The sequence below is a fragment of the Heterocephalus glaber genome, unplaced genomic scaffold, assembly GCF_053883595.1.
Source record: "Heterocephalus glaber isolate CG9 unplaced genomic scaffold, H.glaber_assembly_v1.0 deba00000621, whole genome shotgun sequence".
Taxonomy (NCBI): Eukaryota; Metazoa; Chordata; class Mammalia; order Rodentia; family Bathyergidae; genus Heterocephalus; species Heterocephalus glaber.
Genome location: NW_028258153.1, coordinates 10,387,954 through 10,411,557, shown reverse-complemented (window position 1 = coordinate 10,411,557; position 23,604 = coordinate 10,387,954). Strand labels below are relative to the sequence as shown.

General features: G+C 35.8%; 1 protein-coding gene across 1 annotated transcript in view; it reads right to left on the bottom strand.

The window, feature by feature from the left end:
- Positions 1-23,604, bottom strand: part of Bard1 (BRCA1 associated RING domain 1) — a 64,984-nt gene that overhangs the window by 25,863 nt on the left and 15,517 nt on the right. Inside the window, exons 4-6 of the mRNA XM_004851102.4 lie at positions 19,876-20,831; positions 10,659-10,739; positions 8,752-8,924 (exon numbers count right to left, since the gene is read on the bottom strand). Of these exons, the coding sequence (XP_004851159.2) occupies positions 8,752-8,924; positions 10,659-10,739; positions 19,876-20,831 (1,210 nt within the window). The remainder of the gene's footprint in view (positions 1-8,751; positions 8,925-10,658; positions 10,740-19,875; positions 20,832-23,604) is intronic.

Below are 23,604 nucleotides of genomic sequence, written 5' to 3'. Positions count from 1 at the left end.
AAACTACCACATGATAAACATTAAAATAACAGGGGGCATTTTAAAAACTAATTTCAATGTGTATGTATAATCTACAATAACCCAGCCATCGTATAACCCCAATGCTTTATAGACAAGAAAAACAGAAAGGAGCAGGCTCCAATAACTTGACTAAGATCACATTTTCCTTGTTTGTTCCATTAATATTCAATATTGTTCATACGCAGTCTTCCAGTTATAAGTAACTTGTTAAAACTACAAGACTTTATCTACTGTTGTACTGACTTATACAGTAGTAGCTCAGTATTCACTGATAATTGCTTCTGGAAGGCACAAAGAGTACCAAATAAACTGTTTTGGCTGGAAAACGTAGTAAGTCATGAGGGAATCCACACCAACAAGTTCTGGCTTGCATGTTACATACCAAATTCAATGAGTTTCAAACCAGTTGAACACCAACGTATGTATGACTGTATATGGCTTCAATATATTATTTTAACATAGTATACTATGGCAGTAAGTTTTAAAAATGAACATCTACTTATAATCTTTTATGGTTTTTCAACATTATGATATAAATATAAAATGTGATAGATGGATACATAGATAGATAGATATCATTACAGTTCAACAGGGCTGGGGATGTAGTTCAGGGAGATCATTTGCCAAAGCCCTGGGTTCCTTCCATCTACAGTATAACAAATAAAAGTTCACATGAAAAATGCAATGTGTTAAACAGGATATAAACAATAAACATGGTACAATATGGATTTTATAAACTAATGAGTATGTAGAAAGAGGTCCAGAAGGAAATGTGATACATTAGGAAAAGAGGGAAAGTGTCAATTGTTTGATACTGCACAGAGGTCACATACATGAAGGATGTAAAGCCGCTACGAAGTTTAGAGACAAGGTCATCAATGGCTATCACTTTGATGGCACAGTGGGAAAAAAGCCAGTGGATTAAGGTAAGAAATGGGCCACAACAAAATGTGTTTCTATTGACTGTTATTCATAATCATCAGGTTCAGTTACTCCTTTTTTGGACAGTGCTGGATAAATACTGAGAAGTTTGTATGTATTCTCAGATTCCACTTTATCCCCAGCTCAACACCATTTTGGGAAAGTCCTCCAGCCAAAAAAAAATGCAAACGATTGTATTTTTGCTTCCTACTTTACCACAAAGTTACACAAGTCACTGTTCACATCGAGAGCAGACAAACTTGGAATATTTCTGAAGAATCTCATCCACCTTATTTGATACTTCCCAATTTCACAATCTAAATTATGCTCACATACCAGTACACAATTTCCTCACACATATATGCTATACATATGAAAATCCAAAACCAGAAATCTGAGTTAAAGAACCAATATTCTAGTTTTTAAACCATCAAGTGCAAACATGGACAACAACAACAAAAAGGTCACTAAACACATAGGACATTTTCACAAACTGATTTTATGCCTCAAAGAAAGAAAATTCCAATCAAGTGCATTTTTAATACACAGTAACTGGATGACATCAGGATAGTTATTCTATATAAATAAGTAGAAGTTCATAACAACATGAAAAACCATTAAGTCAAAATGCTTCTCAAAGTACCACCATCAGCTACTCAGCACTTTAAACCAAAAAAATAATAAAACAATTATCTGAACCAGTCAGGAGCTTTTGCCTTCTGCTTTGTAAAATGACTGACAGGATTTCTGTTTACATGTAGGACCCTTACTACACAAAACTTACTATCTCCTACACCCTTAAAGCATGTAGTTTCTCCACACAGATTATGGGTGGCTTCTGCTTATACAAAAGTTGCTTTAGCTCTCCTGTACTGCTAGCAAACCGAAGAATGATATGTTACAAATGCTACAGATGAAAGATAATCAGTTAAACCAGTCCCACATCATGGGAGAAGGAACCAACTGAATCCTGTCACGCTGCTTCTGCTTTGTTGACAACCACTCAACTGTGGAATCAGACACAGTTTATACGTAGAAAAACCATAGCAATAGATGGCGCATGTGTAAGATCTCTTCATTATTTGGCCACAAGAAAGGTGTGCTTTCTTCATATAATGTTACACTGGAATCAATTCAAAATGCACAGAATTAGGTTTATTTCCTTTGCAAAAAATAGATACTGCAAGTACTAAAGAAGGACAACGACAAGTCACATGTCACAAATATCAGGCACTACCAATGTTATGGTTTGAGCCGGGGATTTAGCTCAGCGGTTCTGCCACCTGCCTCGCAAGCACAAGGTGCCGAGTTTGATCCCCAGTACCAAAAAAACCAAACAAACCAATGTGATGGTTAACTGCAGACAGTGATAAATCAGTTATTCTCCATCACTATATTAGGTTTTGTTAAAAAAAAAAAAGATTTATTGCAACATAATTGGCGAAAGTGATACACACTTGTAATCCCAATACTCAAGAAGCTGAGGCAGAAAGCTGAACTACACAGTGAGACCCTGTCTCAAAAAAAAAAAAAAAAAAAAAAGGTCTACTGCAACAGCATGAACTCAAGATAGATATCAACAATTTGCTATTTTATTAGAATGGGTTACAAAGGAAGATTACAGAATGATTTTTTAGAAATATAATTATAATATGTGCTCTTATTTTCTGGCATTAAACCTACAGCCTTAACACTCACATTACATATTCTGGAAAGCTATGTTAAGAAAGAAAACAATGTCCTTCCCTATGACCTTAATGAGGACAAATTCTCATTCAATAGTAAGTATCAAACAGATAAGTCTAAACCAAAGTAGTAAGATGAAACGTGGACAGATTTCCAAGAAGGTGAGTAACACACACTGGCAAATAAAATGGCCTGGAGCCCGGGACTAGAAACTGGAATACTGAGATGAATGTGAAAAGCCTGAGTAAGGAATCTCTACATTGCTGAAATGTATGGATCTGATGGAAGTTCTATCAAGCTAAAGAGTTGAATCACTATGTGTTCAAGTGTAGGGGGCAAATACAATAAGAGAAACAATAAAAGTCAGCATAAGGCAATATACACTAGAGCTAGAGGTAAAGACAGAATGCAGCTGTGAAAATCCACAGGCACATGTGTCTACTAGTTCAACTACATAGGTCAATGTAACACCAATATATTTAAAGATTCTCAGGATACAGGAAAATGTCAACATCTTAACTGCTAACTTTACATGCAGTTCACGAGAATGTATTAACTTTCACATGTTCTACTTTTGACAGTTTAGTTCTTTGATGCCCTATCAAAGACAGTCACCTACAATTCAGTGAATTTTTACATGATTATATATAAATAATATACTTTATATACAGTAAATCCCCAGAATTATTTTGTTTCTGGTTACTGAAGCATTTTACATGATCTTTGACCAAGAGGATACTCTTTAATTCCATTTTTTCCCCTATTCCTTTACAACACAGTACACTGGCAGATTTTGTGAAGTTTTTTTTTTCCTAATATATTACTGCCATATTTCTTTTGCTGTGATTTTAAATCATAGTTCAGAAAATGTTTCCTATAAAACCTTTAAAGAAACATTTTAAATTTTAAAACCTTGACAAGAGATCTAAGTGTTCAAAAGATACTACTTATGAGTAAGGAATAGTGGAGGGTCATTGCTACTGATAAACATTCGCAGTAGTGTCTATATAAAAGCAGATATATGTGTAACATACATACACATAAGATACATATTTTACTACTAGCAACAAGCGTTTATTTGATAGACAGAAAATGAGTATACCTGTTTGTACACACAGAGGAAACACTGCTTTGTAATCAGTTTGATGACTATTAACTCATTCACTAAGTCCCTGTTTTCTTAATGTACAAAGAATTCTTTTAGGTACTAATGAACCTATGTCATAAAAAGTTGTTTCTGTCTTCATGGAGCATGGTGCGAAAAACAGAAAGATGCACATAAGGAGGACTGAAATCTAGTGAAGCTTCCCAGAGCTTTCTGGAAAAGGAAAGAGACAGACAAGTGTGTGAAGGCCTCTGAGTGCAGACGCATGGCAAATCAGAAATACTGACTTTTTAAAAAAGTACACCACAGGGAATTGGTTGTTCTGAAATTATGAACTGGCCAGATTACGTAAGAACAAAGGAGTAGTGTTAAGGGTTCGGTCTTCCTTTCAAGCTAAGAAGAAACCCTGAACATATCCAGAAATAGCTATAATACCAAAGATAGCACCAACCAGGCATGCGGTTAAGAGACAAGCTTACAAGCCAGGGATAGTGGTGCATGCCTGTAATCTGGGTACTTTGGGAGGCTGAGTCAGGAGCATCTCAAATTCAAGCCTAGACCAAGGAATTGAGCAAGACCCTATCTCAAAATTAAAAGGGCCTGGGGATACAGCTCAGTGCAAGGGCCCTGTGTTCAATCTTCAGTACAACCAAAAGGAAAAGAGAAAGAGAAAGAGAAAGAGAAAGAGAAAGAGAAAGAGAAAGAGAAAGAGAAAGAGAAAGAGAAAGAGAAAGAGAAAGAAAGAGAAAGAGGAAGAGGAAGAGGAAGAGGAAGAGGAAGAGGAAGAGAAAGAGAAAGAGAAAGAGAAAGAGAAAGAGAAAGAGAAAGAGAAAGAGAAAGAGAAAGAGAAAGAGAAAAAGAGAAAGAGAAAAAGAGAGAGAGGTGCTTACAGAATCCAAATGCCTGAATTTAAATTTCAGCTAATTTATCTAAAATCAGATGTGCGTGACTTTAGATAAATTAATTAAAACCTATTTTGCCTGCTTCCTCATATGTAAAAATGAGAATAAGGCAACCTACCTTTTAAGATTACTACTAGGACTAGAGGAACACATTAGAAGTGCTTAAAACAGTACCTGGCAGATAGTACCAGCGTGGTGACTGCTATTAATATTGCTAGATTTGCATTATTAGGAGACAGATACAAAATAAAAATAAGAAAACATAGTAAATTATGTCCTAGTGTTAGCCTCTTAACATCATTTTCCCCAATTTTATAATATATTTTTGCAAGCTCTTGTAATGACAATTCAAATAATTAGAAAGTACAGGATTATGGTTTTTCAACGTTAAAAATAACAGTCATTTTCATTTTCCTGTCTGGTACAATCTGAAGATTAAAGAGTCTGAACTAGACAAACAGGAAAATCATTTTCCTAACCAGGATTCTTTCTGATCACCAAGCTTGATGACTCAGCAAAGGGTTAAGCTCCAGTGTTTAATGTTTCAGGCAAAAGGCAGAGTTCAAAATACAGTGAAACCACTTACCATCCTTTTCCGTACAGCAAGGACATGGTAGATGCCTACCTACAACTGAGCTGTGAATGAGCTACAGCACTAGGAAATATGAGAGGGAGTGGTGGGCAAATTTAAACCTGTACTTGCATGTAAGATCATCCAATATGCAAAAATATATGCAAGTCATTTTTACTAATGCCAAACCTATCATGCCTGACAGGATGTCACGACAGACCATGAATGAAATCCTTTATGAACAACTACAAAACTGCAAACACAAAGATTTAATTTTTCAAGTCACTTTGTTTCCTTTGAACAGGAAAAAGCACAATCATTCAAAAGAGCAACATGGTTTTTAAAGCTTTAAAACATAAATTATCCTTGTAGGTAATTCTTTTTTTTTTTTAAAGATACTAACTAGGGCAAGAAGATAATTAATAAGTCCAACGGTCCATATAATATCTTCTACTTCAGAATTCATCCTTTCAAGAAAAAGTCTGTTTACAGCACAGCATCACATCCTACATTCACATTATCTGTTACACACACACACACACACACACACTAATATTCTCCACATATTACAAATGGTTCTAAAGTGACAACAAGAACTTTCATCCTAGGTTCACACTAGGATGTTCAGAAGGCAGAGTGGAAGATGGAAGGCCAAATAGGTTGTGATAGTTAACTGATTGTGCCAACTTGAGCAAGAAACACCCAACTAAATAGGATCAGCATAGTTCTGGGTGCGGCTGAAGGGATTTACTGAAGACAGAAGACCCACCCTGGGTATGAGTGACAGCAATAAATGGAAGACAGAAGGAAGGCTCGCTTCTGTTTCTTTGGAGGAGCTCCAATTTTCACCTTAATTTGGATGTTGTCTCCTGACTTCCAGCATTTACTTTTCAGCCTCCAATGCAGACCCTTCAGCCTTCTGTAGACCGTTCAGGCTTCCATCTCAGACCCTTCGGCCTCCTGGTATGGACTCGCATGGGACACTAGAGTGAGCTCTAGGCCCACAACTGGATCCTTAGTTTTCCAGGGCACAAACAGCCCTTTTGTACTCTTCCAAACCTGACTGCAGGGGCCCATTCTAAGCCAATCTTATATATTCTATTTGTATATCTTGCGTTAAATCTGTTTCTCTAGTAAGCACTGAGTGATACAGAGGTCTTAAAACAATTTCCAGTATAAAAATTCCCAGACAACAAATACTGAATGATATGAAATTTCTCCTCATTCTCCAAAATTAAAGCAATCTTTCCTCTTGAACTCTTGGACTCTTAGACAATGTGAAAGTCATGTATTAAGGCTAGGAAGTAAAACAGCCTGGCACATTTGAAGAAAATAAAAATTCAGAAAGGATAATACAAAATAAAAAATGCTTGAAGGAAAGAGGCATGGAGGAACTGTGGAGAGATGAAGCTGAAAAGAAAGTAGCACCCCAAACCTTTGAGGGCATTAAAAATCATGTTATGGAGTTTGAAGTAATTTTAAATACATTATGAGGAAGCCACCGAAGGCTTACGTAAAAAACATTAGTTGGCCAGACCTATGATTTTTTTGAAAATATTGAGGTTGCATATATGAAATGAATTAAAGAAAAGCAATCAAAAGAGGAGACCAATAGGAAACTGGTAAAGCCAGTCAGGTAAAAAGTACAAGATAAAACAAAAAGAAAAAAAAAGAGGAAAGTATTTCAGGATGATAACCACCAGTCAGAAAGAATAATTTTCAAAAACAGCAACCACACTGTTATACCTGAGGGCTAAAGTTATATCTGCATCTGCCCTACTATCCTTATCCAGCTGTAATCCTAACTTCTTTGTCACTCTTTCACAACTGTCCTCATTGGTATCAACCAGCTGTCCAACACAAGAGTCACCTGGCACAAGTGGGCCATTTAAATACATTTTAGAATTTAATTTCTCAGTAGTGAAGAGCAGTTTTCAAGTGTTCAATAGCTACAGATGACTAGTGGCTACTGAATGCCCAGCACTGACATAAACATTTCCATCACTGAAGAAAGATCTATTGGACAGTGTTAGGCTATGCAGAGACACCTAAGTCGGTCATCTTCCCAAGAAAGCCAATCAAAGCAGTTACCTGATCTCTCTGGAAAAATACATGTGAAGGGAGACTCACTGTCTCAGGCCCACACCTTGTATATTCCGAAGCCCTCACGGTGTAGTGTAAGAATCATGGTGTACAAACCACAGGACAGGCTCTGTGTTTTCGCTCATTAATCCTCACTATGCTCTGAAGAAATAGAAAAGCAGCAGGTGCCATCCATGTTTTATAGGTGAGGATACCAAGGCACAGAAATTAACCTGCCTGTGGCTATAAAATCAATAATGGAGTCACAAATAAAAACTGGATTCCCTAACACCCGACCAGTGCTCCACTCACTAAAGGAGTCATGGCTGATTTAGGAACCCTAGGATGGAAGCTATTTGGTTTACCTGAGCCAAGCAACCATTTGTTTCTTCAAAAAGCTCACTATACCCACAGGAGGGTCATATCTGTTAGGTCCTTACAAAATACTGTTATGTTCATGTGTATAAACATACAAACACACACAGAAAAATATAAAAGACTATATTCATATATATATATATCTTATATATATAACAACTATCTTATAACTTGTAATGGAAAATGAAGGAGGCCGGGGATTTAGCTCAGTGGCACCGCGCCTGCCTTGAAAGCACAAGGTCCTGAATTTGATCCCCAGTACTGCAAAAAAAAAAAAAAAAAAAAAAAGAAAGGCGATGACACATGTACTGAAATTAATAGCACCAAGGTCTAGAACATTCCTGTATTATTAATTTATTTTTAATTATAATAAATGATTACCTATTAAAAAGTTACAACCTAGAAGTGCTGCATTTTCTAATTCTTATTTGATTCTGCACAGGAAAAGCCTGACTTTTGTGTGCTTTTTCCCAGTCTGTAGAAGCAATGGGGGTACAGAGAGGCAATACTTGCATTTTCATTTCAACTACCTAATTAACTGAAAAGAGTAAAATAATATATAGGGAGACATGAGCCAAGTTACAGATTAAAGATATAAAATCTACATACAGCATTTGCTTGTGATACTCTTGACAACAGCAATTTTAAAATGCAGCCGCCAGCATTCAGTAATGTGCCTCTGTGCCCTGACACTGCAAAACAATTTACTCAGAGCCTCATTTGAATAATGTGAAAAATCGAGGAAATAATTCAGCTGTACTCGCCCCATATCTGAATTCTTATATACTTTCACTGTTGTTATGCTAAATATGAGGAAAGAATGGAATATTTAAAATAATTCTAAAGAATTAAGTAGCATAAAAAATAATTAAGTCAATTATACATTTTTATAAGTAGGAATCCATTTATAGACTACAAAAGCTAAATGAATTTTTACATAAAATGAAAGTTTCCAAAATGGATTTGACAACTGCTTCTGAAGTAACATAGCAAATCTCCAAATACCTGCGTTTCTTCCAGGAAAAGGGTATAAATACTGACCTTCAGAATGGAACTTAATGGTTAGTTAGAGGATGACTACTTACACAGCATTCCTGGAGGCTCCACAGGACAGCAAGAGCCTCACTATATCCAAGTGCCCATTCCTGGCGGCATCGTGAAGTGGTGAGTCATTTTGGTAGCCGGTGGTGTTCACCAAGGCTTTATGCTGAAGCAGCAATTCTGCTACCTTCAGGTGCCCATGATTGCAGGCTTCATGCTAATTAAGAGAGGGAAGTGTAATAAGAAAGACCAAAGGATAATATAACACCACACTTTAGAGAAAGAAATGAGAACTACAGTCAGTAAATTATTCTAACCTACATACTATTCACACAGACCATATGCCATATGTAGTGACAGAGTAAAAGTCACTAATAATAATCTTTCTGCAATTCATGGGAAAAGAAGTCTTAGGTCAAACGTGCTTTCTGTAAAATGTAGCTTTAGTCCAATTATAACTCCTAAGTTTGTCCCACAATTAAACAGTAAAAAAGAAAAGAGTATTTAAAAATCATACCATGTGGGGCCGGGGATTTAGCTCATTGGTTCCGGTGCCTGACTCGCAAGCACAAGGTCCTGAGTTTGATCCCCGGTACCAAAAAAAAAAAAAAAAAAAAAATCATACCATGTGTAAAACCTGAATTCTTCACTCTATCAGGTTATACATAAATAGTGGACCACCACAAACACCTATCTACCCAACAGAGTGGATATTCCAGATGTGCTTATTACCAAACAAGTTCTCTTTGGTGAAAGGAGATTACTGGATGAAGTACTAGATGAAGGAAATGTCCATGACAATAATAACAGGGAGTACATATTCAAAAAGATCTTAATAAATGAATGACAGAACTGCCAACAGCAGAATGTTCAAAGATGCCTTACATGCAAATCTTTTCTGGTGTCTAATGAACTCCACCAATGCCACTATGTTGATTTCTCCTAAATCTCTGGCATACTGTGCTTTTTGGTACATCTATTTCTATTCATAATAGGTGACACCATGCTCATCATCTGTAGGTCTATTCTAGGAGAAAAGAATTCAAAGTGGGCATCAGATCCTTCTAAATCACTCATCAACCTTTATTACAATTTGCCTTAGTGACTTTAAAACTAAGTTTAATCATTGAGAAAGATTAGTAAGCCTGCAGTGTCCAAATACAGGGATGCTGATCCAGAAAAACCCTCCATACTTAAGAACGTGACAAGGAGAAGTCACACATACACACACTCCTTCATACTTTTTCTGTACCTGGTCTAATGAATATCTTCTAAGTTCTAGCTTATAGGTTATACACTTCCACCTCATTTGTTGATTCTTCTGTGGTTGCTTTCAAACCTCATGTTTATTTTCTTAATATAATTAGACCATGTAGCATTTGCTTCCAAGTATTTTTGCCAGTTTTCTCCCAGAATATTCATATTATATTTATAGCAATATAAAGCAAAGTTTTAAAAATGTTTAATGTAAGAAAAGCTTTCTATTGCCTCAATCTACTTGCAATTTAGATAAGAGAGGGTATAAGCTAAAACAGATCTTCAGTAAGAAGCACTCCCTTGTGATCATATGCCATACTCAATCCTTCTGACTTCTATTTATTCCACAAAATTGGGTTCCAGTAACATGCACACTGCAAATAAAGCCTCATGTCAACTGTAGTAAGTTACCTTTGTACCTGAGCTAAATCAGCAATGTAATGCAACTGGATTCTAAATCTAAAGGTAGCCAAAAAGTAGCCAATTTCTTACCTGTCACAACTGAAAAGCTAAATGGAAAATAATTATTTTTCTCATATTCAGTGAAAAGATAAACTCATCAGACTATAATGTATGGGTGGCAGAGGATGATATATGGACAATCACATAACTATAAACTGTAAAAACCATAAACAGAGAGAGAAGGAGAAGAGAAAACAAACATCCCCAGCATAAAAAGAAAAAAGAAAACTACCAATGGTGTCCATCCAGCATTGTCCTTAACATTTGGGTCAGTTCCATTTTGCAAGAGGTACTCTACAGATGATACATCGCCCTGGTGAAACAATGAAAAAATAAAAAGATATTTAAAAGCATCAAAAACAAGGCAAGATATTGAAAATTTCTTTTGAAGACTGTCTTCTTCACCTATTGTTCATAAGCTAAGAAACAAGTTACAAATGTATAAATAGTCCTGAGATACTATTTATTCAAAATTCATTTCAAGATACTAAATAAACAACCCTGGCCAATGATCATCTGATCATAATGAAGGTTTTTTTTATTTTATGAAAAAAATAAAATTTTATAACAAAATAAGAGAATAATAGCTAATACACTGTGTATCATTGTGTTCAAAATACTCAAAAGTAAAACACAGACCAAAAAGATTCTTACAAAGAATGAAACAGACAATACAACAAAACTTTCTTTTCAATGAACTAAGAGAAACTAGTAGTGTAAATAAAACAACATATATATTAAAATATTTTTGAAACAATGGAATATGTAACTTGGGGAACTACTTGAACATCTCCCTACTTCCTATTTATCTCTTTTCTATTTTGCTCTTTGTATGTGTTTATGTAGTATTTATACAGTGTTTTTCACGTAAGAGAAACCACGTGATATTTAAGCTTGTGTGTCTAACTCACTTCACTTAATATTTTGTTTTCAAGTTGTATCTATCCACAAATGCCTCAAGTTCATCTTTCTTTATGGTGACATAGTCCTCCATTGTGTATATAAATACCACATTTTCCCCTATACATTCATCTATTGATGGACATATACGTTGTTTCCAAGATCTAGCGATCATAAACTGTGCTGCTGTAAACATGGGTATGCATCTATCCCTGAAAGATGATGATTTTAACTCTTTTGGGAAGATACCTAGAAGGGGGATAGCTTGATCAAATAGAAACTCTATTTTTAGTTTTTGAGGACTCTCCACAGATTTCCATAGTGGTTGTATTATTTTACATTCCCAGTTACCAGGCAGAAGAGTTCCTTTTTCTCTACCTCCTTGAGAATATTTGTTATTATTAGATTTTTTGACGATGGCTATTCTTTCTGGGGTAAGATTATTGTGCAATTTAAGCTGTATTTCTTTGATGGCTACAATGATAAGCATTTTTTCATCCATTTATTGCCCAATTGTACTTCTTCTGACAAGTGTCTCTTCATTTCAGTTGCCCACATAATGAAGTTATCATTTCACTTGTGAAAAAAAAATTTTTTTGAACACACATAAAAATGGTTTCTCATTATTACTTAAAAAAAAAACTATTCACAGTGAAATCAATGTTAAAATTGCCAAAAATGGTCACTTCATTGGCAGTTTATTCTATTTATCCTAATATTTTAGTTTATATTCACTTTATTTGCTCAAAAATATTTTCATGGCAGAAACAGTTGGCTGTTTAAAATAACAGAAAAGAGATCAGAAAAAACATTCAAAACAACCAATGAAATCATCACTTAATATTTACCCCTGGTTTGGGGTGGGAAAGTTGCTGGGAATTGCACCTGGAGTTTCCTGCATTTACTTAAGCACATGCTCTTCCACTTAGCTGTATACCCCTAGGTCTCACTCTTCTTTTTGGTGCTTTCCCCAGAGCTGAGAAATATAGTCCTCAAACTATTCAATACTGTCATCTCTTCATCGCATCCCTTAATCTCATATGGAAAAAAATCTGACATCTATCTTTTATATCTGATTATGTTTTTGAGTTAGTATTGTCAACTCTTAAAATCTTTAAAAAAAATCTTGCTATAAGATACTTCCTTGTCAGTTTTTAAAACAATGAAGGTAAAATTCTCTTAAAATGACACTATTACCAGTCACTGCAAATATAACTAAATGAGTTCTTTTAGGGTAACATGAGAAAAGCAATGTCCATGAAGATAACTAACAGAGCTTACTGTGAACAAGGCAGAATAAATAAAGCTACATATGACAAACATTATACAGTTTATGTTCAGGTGGTTTTGTAAAATGTTTAAGGGAGAACTACCTTCTACACTTTTAAAAAATTTGTATTTCTTCCTTAATAGACATAAAAATAGTACATATTTATGGGGTACCATGTGACTTCTGATAGAGCTATACACTGTATAATGTTTAAATCAAGAAAAACATCTATCTCTTCAAACACATTTTTTTCTTCTTCAAAATCCTTTCTTCTAGCTTTCTGAAATATATGGTACATTATCCACTGCACACCCTACTATGTGAAATAATACACCATAACTTCTTATTCATATTGAACTGTAACAGACAATATGCTTTTCTGAAATGAAGTTTTTCCTTCATTGAGTTAATAATATACAATATAAAAACTTTTGCTTTTATTTTCATTTATTTCTATTTGCATATTTTGAGCTACTTCCCAAAAAGCCTGAAAGTTTTCAGGAAAGCACATACGCACGCGCGCGCGTGCACACACACACACACACACACACACACACACACGGACAAAAACCTATATTTTTAAGGCCTGAAGTTAATAAAATGGCCTTAAATGTTTAATGGGCCTAAAAGTAAGCATTATATGTGTCTCAAATTGATTCACACAAATGTACTCCCAGTACCCTGAGAGGCTGAGGCACAAGGATCACAAGTTCAAGCCCAGCCTGGAAAATTTAGCAACTTAGTGAGATCCTGTCTCAAAATAAAAAATAAGAGTGGGGATGTAGCTCAGTGCAGACTCTGCAGTCAATCTCCTGTTTCACAAAACAAAACAACAAACAAAAACAACCAAAATTCCTAAGGGTGCAAATTCTGTACTTTCAATATAAGTTATCAGCTGGACATGGAGGTGCATGCCTGTAATCTCAGCACTTGAGAGGCTAAGGCAGGAGATCACTGACATTTCAAGGCCATCCTGAACTACACAGTGAGTTCAAGGCCAGCCTGAACTACCTAGTGAGACCCTATCCCGAAAAAGAAAATACAGAACGTATCATGTATTTAATAACTTTTGCTCTATATTCTAAGTTACATCCAAATGAACCAAAGAACATTCTAGCAAGATACAAACTTGAAATAATTTTTAAATGATCTCTTGAGTATTGGACAAACTGCTAGAACCATACATATTCCCTACCTTCAACATAACAAATTTCTACAAAATAGTTTTAAAACATCCTCAAAACTTCCCACATTTTAGTTCTACATAATGTGAAATGGCAGTCACATGGTTACAGTACAATAGGAACCCAGTGACAGTCTAAACACAGCTGCCTTTCTTTTAAGTTGCTAGACAGTTGCTATTTTTCTTTCATGTCACCTCTTCATATTATCAAAGGTGTCTTCTATTAACATTCCACCCTGAAACTTACAGCTGATTAGCAAACCACTTGCTTTTTATAACCAATCTGCTATCTCCTCCCTAACACTTAAGTTTGTCATATTTTCATTTTTACTTTACGTAAATTTAATGTCATGCACATAAATAAAATTATGATAATTAGATAGGTCCAGAGTAACAGGGTAAGTTTGAATCATTATAAATTAACTTGTCCATCTCCTTTTTAAAAATTACTTTCTTCTTTAATAGAATACTGTTTGCTAAGAAGCACTCTCTTATTTCTCACAACTTGAAAGAATTGAGCCTTCCTTAAACCACAGCCAAAAAAATTTACCTAAGGAAAGTAATTTTAAACGGATTTGGCATTTTCAAGTAATACTTTAAAGACCGAAAATAAGGAGTGCATGTGTGTATTCTACTGAACTGTTATACTGCTAACTTCAATAAAAGGTTCTTCATACATTCTCACATATTGCAGATACCTGCATATCCCAAAATATAAATTAACTTTCCAAAATCACACAATTTTTTCCTTATAAAAATTAGCTCTTTTAAAATATTAATAAAAATCTTCATAAAAAACAATATAGAACATTACAATTAAGTACAATGAAAATGACTTACCCAGCATAACCAAGTAGCTACAATTTCCCCCTTTTAGCAATCAAATGTTTTAAATACACAAAATACTATCTCTCTCTCTCCCTCCCTCCCTCCCTCCCTCCTGGAAGAGCTCTAAAATATATTCAACCTCTTAGTCAGAATTTGCTGAGCAAAATAATTTTGTAAATGATTCTAACACTACCCAGCCAACATTACAATAAGTTACTGGTATTACCAAAGGAGACCTCTACATGGGTGCGGGTGACTGAAAAAGCTAGATACTGTACTTGCTCCATGGAGTGTTCCAGAAATTAAAATCTTGAACATACACACATGCCAGTTTGCTTTTGTGGCCTTTGCTACTTTCTTGTAAAGCTAGTATAAAGGACACATAATAACATGACTGCCTTAAGGATAATGAATTACAAAGTCAAGCTCCGAAGGAGAACCTCACAAGGGATTTTCTGTCTTCCCAGGAGATCTTCACCACCTTTGTTGTATTTTAAGAGAACTTACCTTAAGTTGCCTTCACAAGATAATCGATTATGTCTATATCACAAACACATCATGGCACATTCTATACAGGCCATTCTACTTCACAGTGAGTTCACAACTGTGGCATGAGTTACAAGCATTCATTGTCACGTTAAGAATTTGTTCCAGGGAAATTAGGGGAGGGGAATTCCAGCACCTAGAAACTCTCAAACAATGGTAACATAATAGAAAAGAGAAAAGTCTTATTTGTTTTTTATTAAATTAGAAAAATAAACATGTTTATCTTACTTTCTACTTACAGTGCTTTCTGATTAAACTCATAAGACGTTCTCAATAGCATTTTAACTACAACAGATATTCAAACAGGAACATAGGTTATAGATACTTGAATAAGAATAGGGGCATAGAAAGTTACAGACTGGGGTGGGAGTGGAGAATTGTCAAGTTCTGCTTTGAGTCTAAACACTCCGGCTGACATATAGAGAACAGGATTCTAGAAGTTCAACAGGAAAGTAGGTTGAGATATTTGGAAGTGACATCAGTGGTGTGGTCCCCCAAAATGACCACATCTGAATCCCCAGAACCTGTGAGTATGTCCGCTTACATGGCAAAAGGAACTCTGCAGCATGATTCAGGGCACAAAGTAATGGGAAGATGATGCTGTGCTGTTCAGGTAGTCTCCAATCTAATCACGTGAATCTTTAAAAGCAGAGAACCTTCCCTGTATGTCAAACTGGGATATGAGAAGGACTCAAGCTGCTATTGCTGGATTTGAAGATAAAGGAACAGGGTTACCAGCCAGATATAGTGGCATAGGCTGGCAATCCCAGCACCTCTGGAGGCTGAGGCAGGAGGATCACAGTGAGCTTGAGGCTAGCCTGTGCTACACAGTGAGTTCAAGGTCAGCCTAAACTGCACAGTAAGATCCTGTCTCAAAAAACAAACAAAAACAAAAAGAGGACCACCAAATAAGGAATATGACAGTCTCTAGAACCTTCAAAGCAACAAACCAGAATCTCCATCCTACCACAAGAACTATTCTGTGCCTGCCAAGCACCCAAATGAGCAGGAAAACTGATCCTCCCCTACAGCCTGCTGAAACTAACTGATGACAGACTGATTTCAGCCTAAAGAAACTCATGCCAGACTTCTGACCTATAAAACCATAAAAAAATTAATTTGCATACTTTAAATCACTAAGCCTGTGGTGGTTTGTTCTGGAAGCAACAGAAAACTAGCAGAGTGTTTAAGCAGTGGTCACTAGGGTAGTAGATATGGAAAGATTATGGTCAACAATGACAGCTCCAGGTAAGTTTGGAGAAGATGTTAAAGAATGTTAGTAATAAAACTTCCAGGTTCAGGAACCAGTTGGGAAAGCCCAACCTACAGCAGGAGAAGCTAACCCCACAAAGAGAAGAAAAAAACTACTGCTGCACTCTGCCTCAGTGTACAGCCCAAGCATGGACAGGGCAACAATGGTGCCTCCTGAAACTCAAAAGGAACAAATAGAACTATGGAAACTGGAAGTCTACCAATCTGCTTCAGGAAAAAATGACTGTAACAACAACCACCACCAAGAAAAATCTTATTTTTTGACAGCAAAACACTTGGTACTTCCTCTTATTTTCTTTGGCTACTGTAAAGGTCACCAAATCTAACTTCATTATGCCATAGTACTTCTGCTTTCTTTGCTTCTTGTCCGATTTTATGGTAGCTTCAACTTTAAAGCCTTTCCAAACTCCTTTAACTGAAGGTGTGTTACAAAACACATGAAATAATAGAATCACAGTATTTGTTTTGTAGCACATCCAGATTATTCATTCGTAGCTACAAATGAGAAAATTAGGATAAGACTAAGATGAAAATTATTTGTAAAATGATAGTAACATAGTACTGACAAATCCACTGTTGCTTTATTTTTTGGGTTTTGCTGTCGATGGTGATGGTATTCTCAACATTTGTATGACAAAAATCAAACAGGTTTGATTCAGCTCACAAAAATTTTTTAAAAGGAACACTATTGTTAATTCATGATTTAAAAGCAATAGAAATCAATGAGATTTTCTAAATGTACTCTACCAGAATCTTCCAGATGATGAAGAAAATAGTGTTTGATAATGAAGTTTAAAGGAACAATTGTGTGCGTGTGTGTGTGTGTGTGTGTGTGTGTGTGTGTGTGTGTGTAGTACTGGGGGATTGAACCTAGAGCCTTCATATTGAGCTCAACCCTTTTTAGAATTTTGGGACAGGGTCTCACTAAGTCATTCAATTTTCCTGGCTGGACTAAAACCTGTGATCCTCCTGTTTTAGCCTCCTAGAATACTGGGATTAGAGCCATGTGCCACCACCTGGCTCAAACTGGGTAACCGTAATTCTGGCAAGCCTTTTAAGTAAACTGACAATCTGATAAAACTTGTAGGAAGCAGTCATGAGTAGATCAATGAAGAAAATCCCCCAAGACAACATCATGCCACTATTTTTCCTGTTTTAATATTCTATTGCAGCTTTTTTCCCATGCCTAGACCAAGAAAACACAAACTGTGGCCCTTGGACCAGCCACTGATTTTTATGCAAAGTTCTAATGGTTTATATATTGCTATTTTTGATCTAGGATATAAGAAATGAACAGTTTTGATACACACTGTCTGCCCTGCAAAGCTGAATAGTTAACCACATCCTTTAGAGAGAGTCTACCAAACCCTGGCCTAAACTCTAGGCTCTAGAGTTCCTCATTTATTTTTATTTTTTTTGTACCGGGGATTGAACTCAGGACCTTGCGCTTGCAAGGCAAGAGTGGTGCCACTAAGCTAAATCCCCGGCCCGTCATTTATTTTTAATTCTAATTTTTATTAGTACAAGTTTGCAATAAATGACTACAATCATCATGGGGAGTTGGTACATTTATAAAACACATCTTAATTCTTCTTTTCATTTCTCCCCATCCCTCTTCCCTCTCTCCATCTCTTGGTCTAGAAATCCTCATTTAAAAAGATAAGATTATTTTTATAGTTGCAAGAAAAAATCCCCTACTAACCTAAGTGGATGTTTGCCTAATGGTATAAAAATTTCCAGAAAGAAAACTAAACTAAATACTAAATTAAATATTAAATATCACACTACTTATGTCTGTAAAGGTATTAAGAACATCGTAAGATTAAAATAGTTTGTGAACACATTCCTATGTATGTATGTATGTGTATATCCAAAGATGACAAAAAAGACTGCCTTCTAAGTCATGCTTTGCAGAAATCACACTAAAATATAACCAGAGCCGACTTCAACAACTTGAGTTGTCCAAGGATCTTTCATGAGACCCTTGGCATGGTCAGTGGTAAGTTCTCCCCTCTTCCAACTGGCATCAGTACTAGAGTTCACTATATTAATTTGGAATAAAAGCAAGAGGGAAAAAGCCACTAATTTTGGGGAGGTGCTCATTTTTGTGCGTTTCCTTTTCTCCACACAAAACAGAGAAACCAATGGACCACACTCAACGTCTACTGCATGTTCTCTTTATGCTGCCCTGCCAGCCTCACATTTAGGGGCCTCCAAAGAGTTCCTTCCTTCCAAATCTTACAGTTTTCTATCCATTCAAACCCCCAGAAATTTTCAGGGTGAATTTATCGTGCAAAGTCACAAAAGAACATAAAAGTTACACTAATATAGTACTAAGTGATACATGATACTTTCCTAACTCTGGCACAAACTGAGGAGCAGTCTAAAAGGCCGTGCTGGTTCCCACTCCCTTTTACTGGTAGTACTGTGTCAACTGCAAAGACTAATCACTACAAGTGGGCCTCCTGCTCAGAAAACAGGCCAAGTTCCAGAGAATGACAGCATCATTCAGGTGCTGAAGCAATAATTAAAGAGAATTAACTTCAGTAAACAGGGCAGTAAAAGAAACAGCTGACTGGGAGGCACAGGACTAGCAGCAGCTCTGTGTCAAACTGCAGGAGATATTTCTGATGGTGAAATGGCTAGGTCATTGGAGATCCACACACTGCATCTTTTACCCTTCCAGATACAGGGCATGCCTACAGGGAGCGTCAAGCAGAGATAGAAGTTCATCCCCTCTAGCTCTTCTGATAGGTAAAAATATGTTGCCACAGTAACTTAGCATTTATCTATATTCATTTTTCACGCAAAGAAAGGGTAAACAAAAATGATTACTGAACAAAAACAGAGGCAAAAGCACTTGGCAAAGGAGCTGCAAAATAATTGAATGTTGGTTTTCTCCTGCATGATCTTGCTTCCCAGAGCCAGGGGCCACTGCACTGAGGTAGACAGGCAGTCCCCGTGAAGTGGAAGTATCATATCTGCAGTAGGTTAGATATCCTAGTAATCTTAAGCCAATTCTCAAAAACCTCAAATAAACTGCTTCACAGTTGGTCTCTACTACAATTTTCATCTCCGATGTCCCTCAAAGCCTGATGTGTTGGAGACATGGTCACCAGAATGGTAGTATTAGAAATACTAAGGGCTGGGGCCCGGTAGAAGGCCTTCAGGTCACTGGGGCCATGCCCTTGAAGGGCAGAGGGACCCCAGCCCTTCTCCTTCTTCCCTCTTTTGCTTCCTGGCCAAAAGGTGAATGGCTTTGTTTCATCATACACTCCAATGATATGCTGCCACAAGCCCAGAGTGATGAGAACAGTCATGGAACAGAGCCTCCAAAACTCCAGACTACAATAAACTTTCTCTCTGTAAGTTGATGCTCAGGTATTTTTTTACAGTAATAAAAAGTTGATTAACACAGTTTCATTCTGAGTATCAGAATAAGCATCCTACCTTTATAGAAGCAATATGAAGTAAAGTTTCTCCTCTATGATTTCTTTTCCTGGCCATAAAGCCATGGGGGTACAGCTTCATTGCAGAGGGGCTTGACATCAGTCGTCTGTAACTGGAACTATTCAGTGTAGAAGGTAGTGTACATGGTGAAAGACTAATGGAATCATCTGATACATTATCATTTTCCCTCCTTAATGTGTCATCAACTTTAAGTGTGCCTGAAGCTGGTGATGAACAGTCAAGCAATGCTATGTTTTCTGAGAGCACGGTTTGCCTAACAACATCTCCACTGGTGCTTGGAATGCTGCTTCTGCATTTCTTAGAAACAGGACTAGAAAGTCTGTTGCAAGGTCCACGTTTTCCATTATGACCTAATGGCAAAGACGTCTTGGATGTAAGATCATTCTCACAGGCTTTCTCAGGAGACACTTCAATCATGTTGTCATTGTCTGGAGACTCTATATGCTCAGCCAATGGTAGGAAGACTTCAGTTAAGCTTCCACAACTTTCCAATTCTGTTACAGAGCCGCTTGCCAGTAAGTCTATTTCGCCATTTACTTTTGGACTACCAATAATGGCTGGCTGGCTACAGAAGGATACCTGCTTTTCCTTAAATTCTTCTTTGAGATCAAGTTCATCATCTTCCTTCTCTCTGTTTAAATTCCATTCTTGGTTGATTTCGGCTAAAGTTTTCTTTTGTTGCTTTTTTGCAGATGTTGTAGAAGCTTTTTTAGCTCTCTTAGAAACAACCATAGGAGGTGTTGCAGAAACAAATTCATACATTGAGGCTTGCTGAGCATTTTCATCTTTTGTCTTCTGAGGCTTGGTTTGCACTGAAACTTTCCTCACAACGTACCTGACCCTCTTACTTCGAGGACTAAACCACATTTTTACTGAATTCTTCTTGTTTTCTGCATCATTAAATAAATTTGTCCTAGATGCATCTTCTTTCAAATCTGATAGAAGGAAAGGAAGTAAATGGTTAAAGGGGTTAGTCTCACTCATCTGGAGCTCCTAAAGAATTCTGTTTGTAGTTCTACTAAAGTCTGTCACTTTTAATTTGCATACTTCTTTCTCTACTTCTAGGCTATGGCCTTATTGGAGAGCAGGCACTTAGCCTCTCATTCAACAAATGATTACTGATTCCTACTTTGTGCCAGACAGTGTTCTAGAGATCAGAGGTACAGCAGAGAACAAAACGTGAAACATTTTTCACTGAGAGTCCAAGCTGAACATCACCTGGTCCACAGTGTTACTGAGACTGAATCTTGGAAATCATGTTCTGAAAGAGGTATCCACTCACACAGACTTTACATCTAAATTCAAGAAGGTCTTTTTCTTTGCAGTGGTAAGTAGATTTCAAAACTAAGCCATTTCTTATATAATCTCAAGTCTAGAGAAAAGGTCAAAATGCAATGTTACCAAGATTACTTTTTAAGAAAGACTCAGGATTACAAAGACTTAAACGTTAATCCTCAGTAAGTCTGTAAAAACTCGTATTTGATTTTTTTAAATGTATTTTTTCAAAACAGGTGACAATATTTTCAATTAAGAACCATTCAAATCCCGAAATCCTCAATATTTATAACCCTTACAAAATGCAGAATTGGCCACTTAAGGGAAAAGTAAGGCTTAGAAGTAGTAATAACATACTTAACTGACTAAAGACCCTAAAACTAAAAGAACAAAAATTTCATATTCAGGTATACATTATTTCTTAATTGATAAAGAAGTAAATGAAGACAGTAAATATTCATGTAATTTATATGTACACAGTAATTTTACTGATAATCCAGTAATAACAACTTTGCTCAAAAGATTTTAATTATCTAATTTTGTGTAAATAAGCAAGGCCCACAACTGCAAGTATGACTGTAAATTTCTGAATTTTATGCAGCATCTCTAAGACAAAACTATAAAAACAAAAACAATACTACCATTAAAATATAAATCATACTATTAACAGCTACAAAGGTTCTTATGGATGAATGCTTCTAAGTATAATAAATTATTGCATTCATTTCAGGAAGAAAAATATTAGCCTTCCTTCTATATAGTAAATTTCTTAATGATAACATTTTTAAAAAGTCTAATTCTCTGAATTTAAATATTTCAGAGTACAACACAAAATATCGAGGAAAAGATATGCACGTTACTAAGGAGCTGCTTAGCCAAGTTTTTTCTTAAAATTTAATAATAAACTATAGAAAAAGAGAAGCAATTACAAAATGTGATTTCACTATCATTAATCTACATCAAATGATAATGATGGGCATTGTGTGCCTTTCAAATTATTTTCTATTATAGGTTTCACAACAGAAGTTGAGAAATCTTTCTGATTAACTAGTCCCTTATTAAAAAATGAAAGTACTTTGCTTATCATCTGTCTAACATTAATATCTTTACTGAAGAGTGACTACCTTGTAAGTTAAGTAATATTTAGTTCTATTTTTTTAAAAAAAGCAGTACAGCTATTCACTCATCTTAATCTATTATAAAAAGTTAAGTATATATGAAACACTATGTAATCATTTCAGAAAGACCAGTATCTCTCTAAACCAGAAGACAGAACCAGCACCTGCAAGGTCTAATTTAATTTCATAGGGTTCAAGAGAAAATAAAAACTTTTAAATTTAACTCTATTAGTACAAAGCAGATTATGTTATAAAGAATAAGGTAAAATTATCTATAAACCATTAGAAAAAAATCTGACAATCTCTCCTCTTTAAGTACACTGAACCAAGAAAAATCAAAGTATTTAGGAGCTCATTTTAGGAAGTGTTACTGTAAGTCAGGCTTTTATCTCCACTATAACATATACACTATCTCCATGATTTGACAAGTTCTTAATTATCCACCTTAATTACAGTAATTATATATTTTATAATAAATGCAAGTAACAAGGTTCATTTGAAAGATAAATTATGAACTATAAGCGTTTTTAAAAGATAAAGAAAATATGAAAGATGCTCAACCATTCCATTTAATTCATCATCTTCAACAGGTGATCATTTAACAGAGATACAATTTTGGAGATAGACCTTAGAAATCACTTAATCAAACACCCTTACAATGAGGTCACTTTCTAATCTCCTCATTACAAAAGGTCCAACCATCACTTGTTGCCAATTATTAACTGCATCTACCATTTAATATATATGTGTAACTTACACTACTCTAGTTTCGGAAATGCTTAACAGATGAACTAACACAAAGGCACCATGTCAAATGTACTAACAGACAAACTATAAAAGGGGCGGCTAGGTGTGGTGACACTTGCCTGCAATTCCAGCTACCCCTAAACTGAGGCAAGAAGATCACAGGTTCATGACCAGCCTGGGCCACACAGTGAGTTCTAGGCTGCCTTGACTACAGAGGAGAGCCTGTCTTAAAAAATGAATAAATAAAACGAAACAAAAATAAACCACAGGGGCAGGAGGGACCTTAGCTCAGCACTCCTTGAGTTCAAAAAAAGGAAAATGCTTCAGAAAAAGAAATTCTATATACCCTTCAAGGCTTGTTTTGGAAGGACTGTGAGAGAAAAAGTTGACTGCAATACAATTTACATTAAAGTAGAAAAAGCTTTTTACCATGGAACTGAGTGTATCTCGGTAGATATATATCAGTGTATTCATACTTTACATTTATTATCATTTCTTTTCAGGGTAGCAAAGAAGGATGTTACAATTATAAAATGAATTATATAAACCAAAATCTGAAAATCTGCTT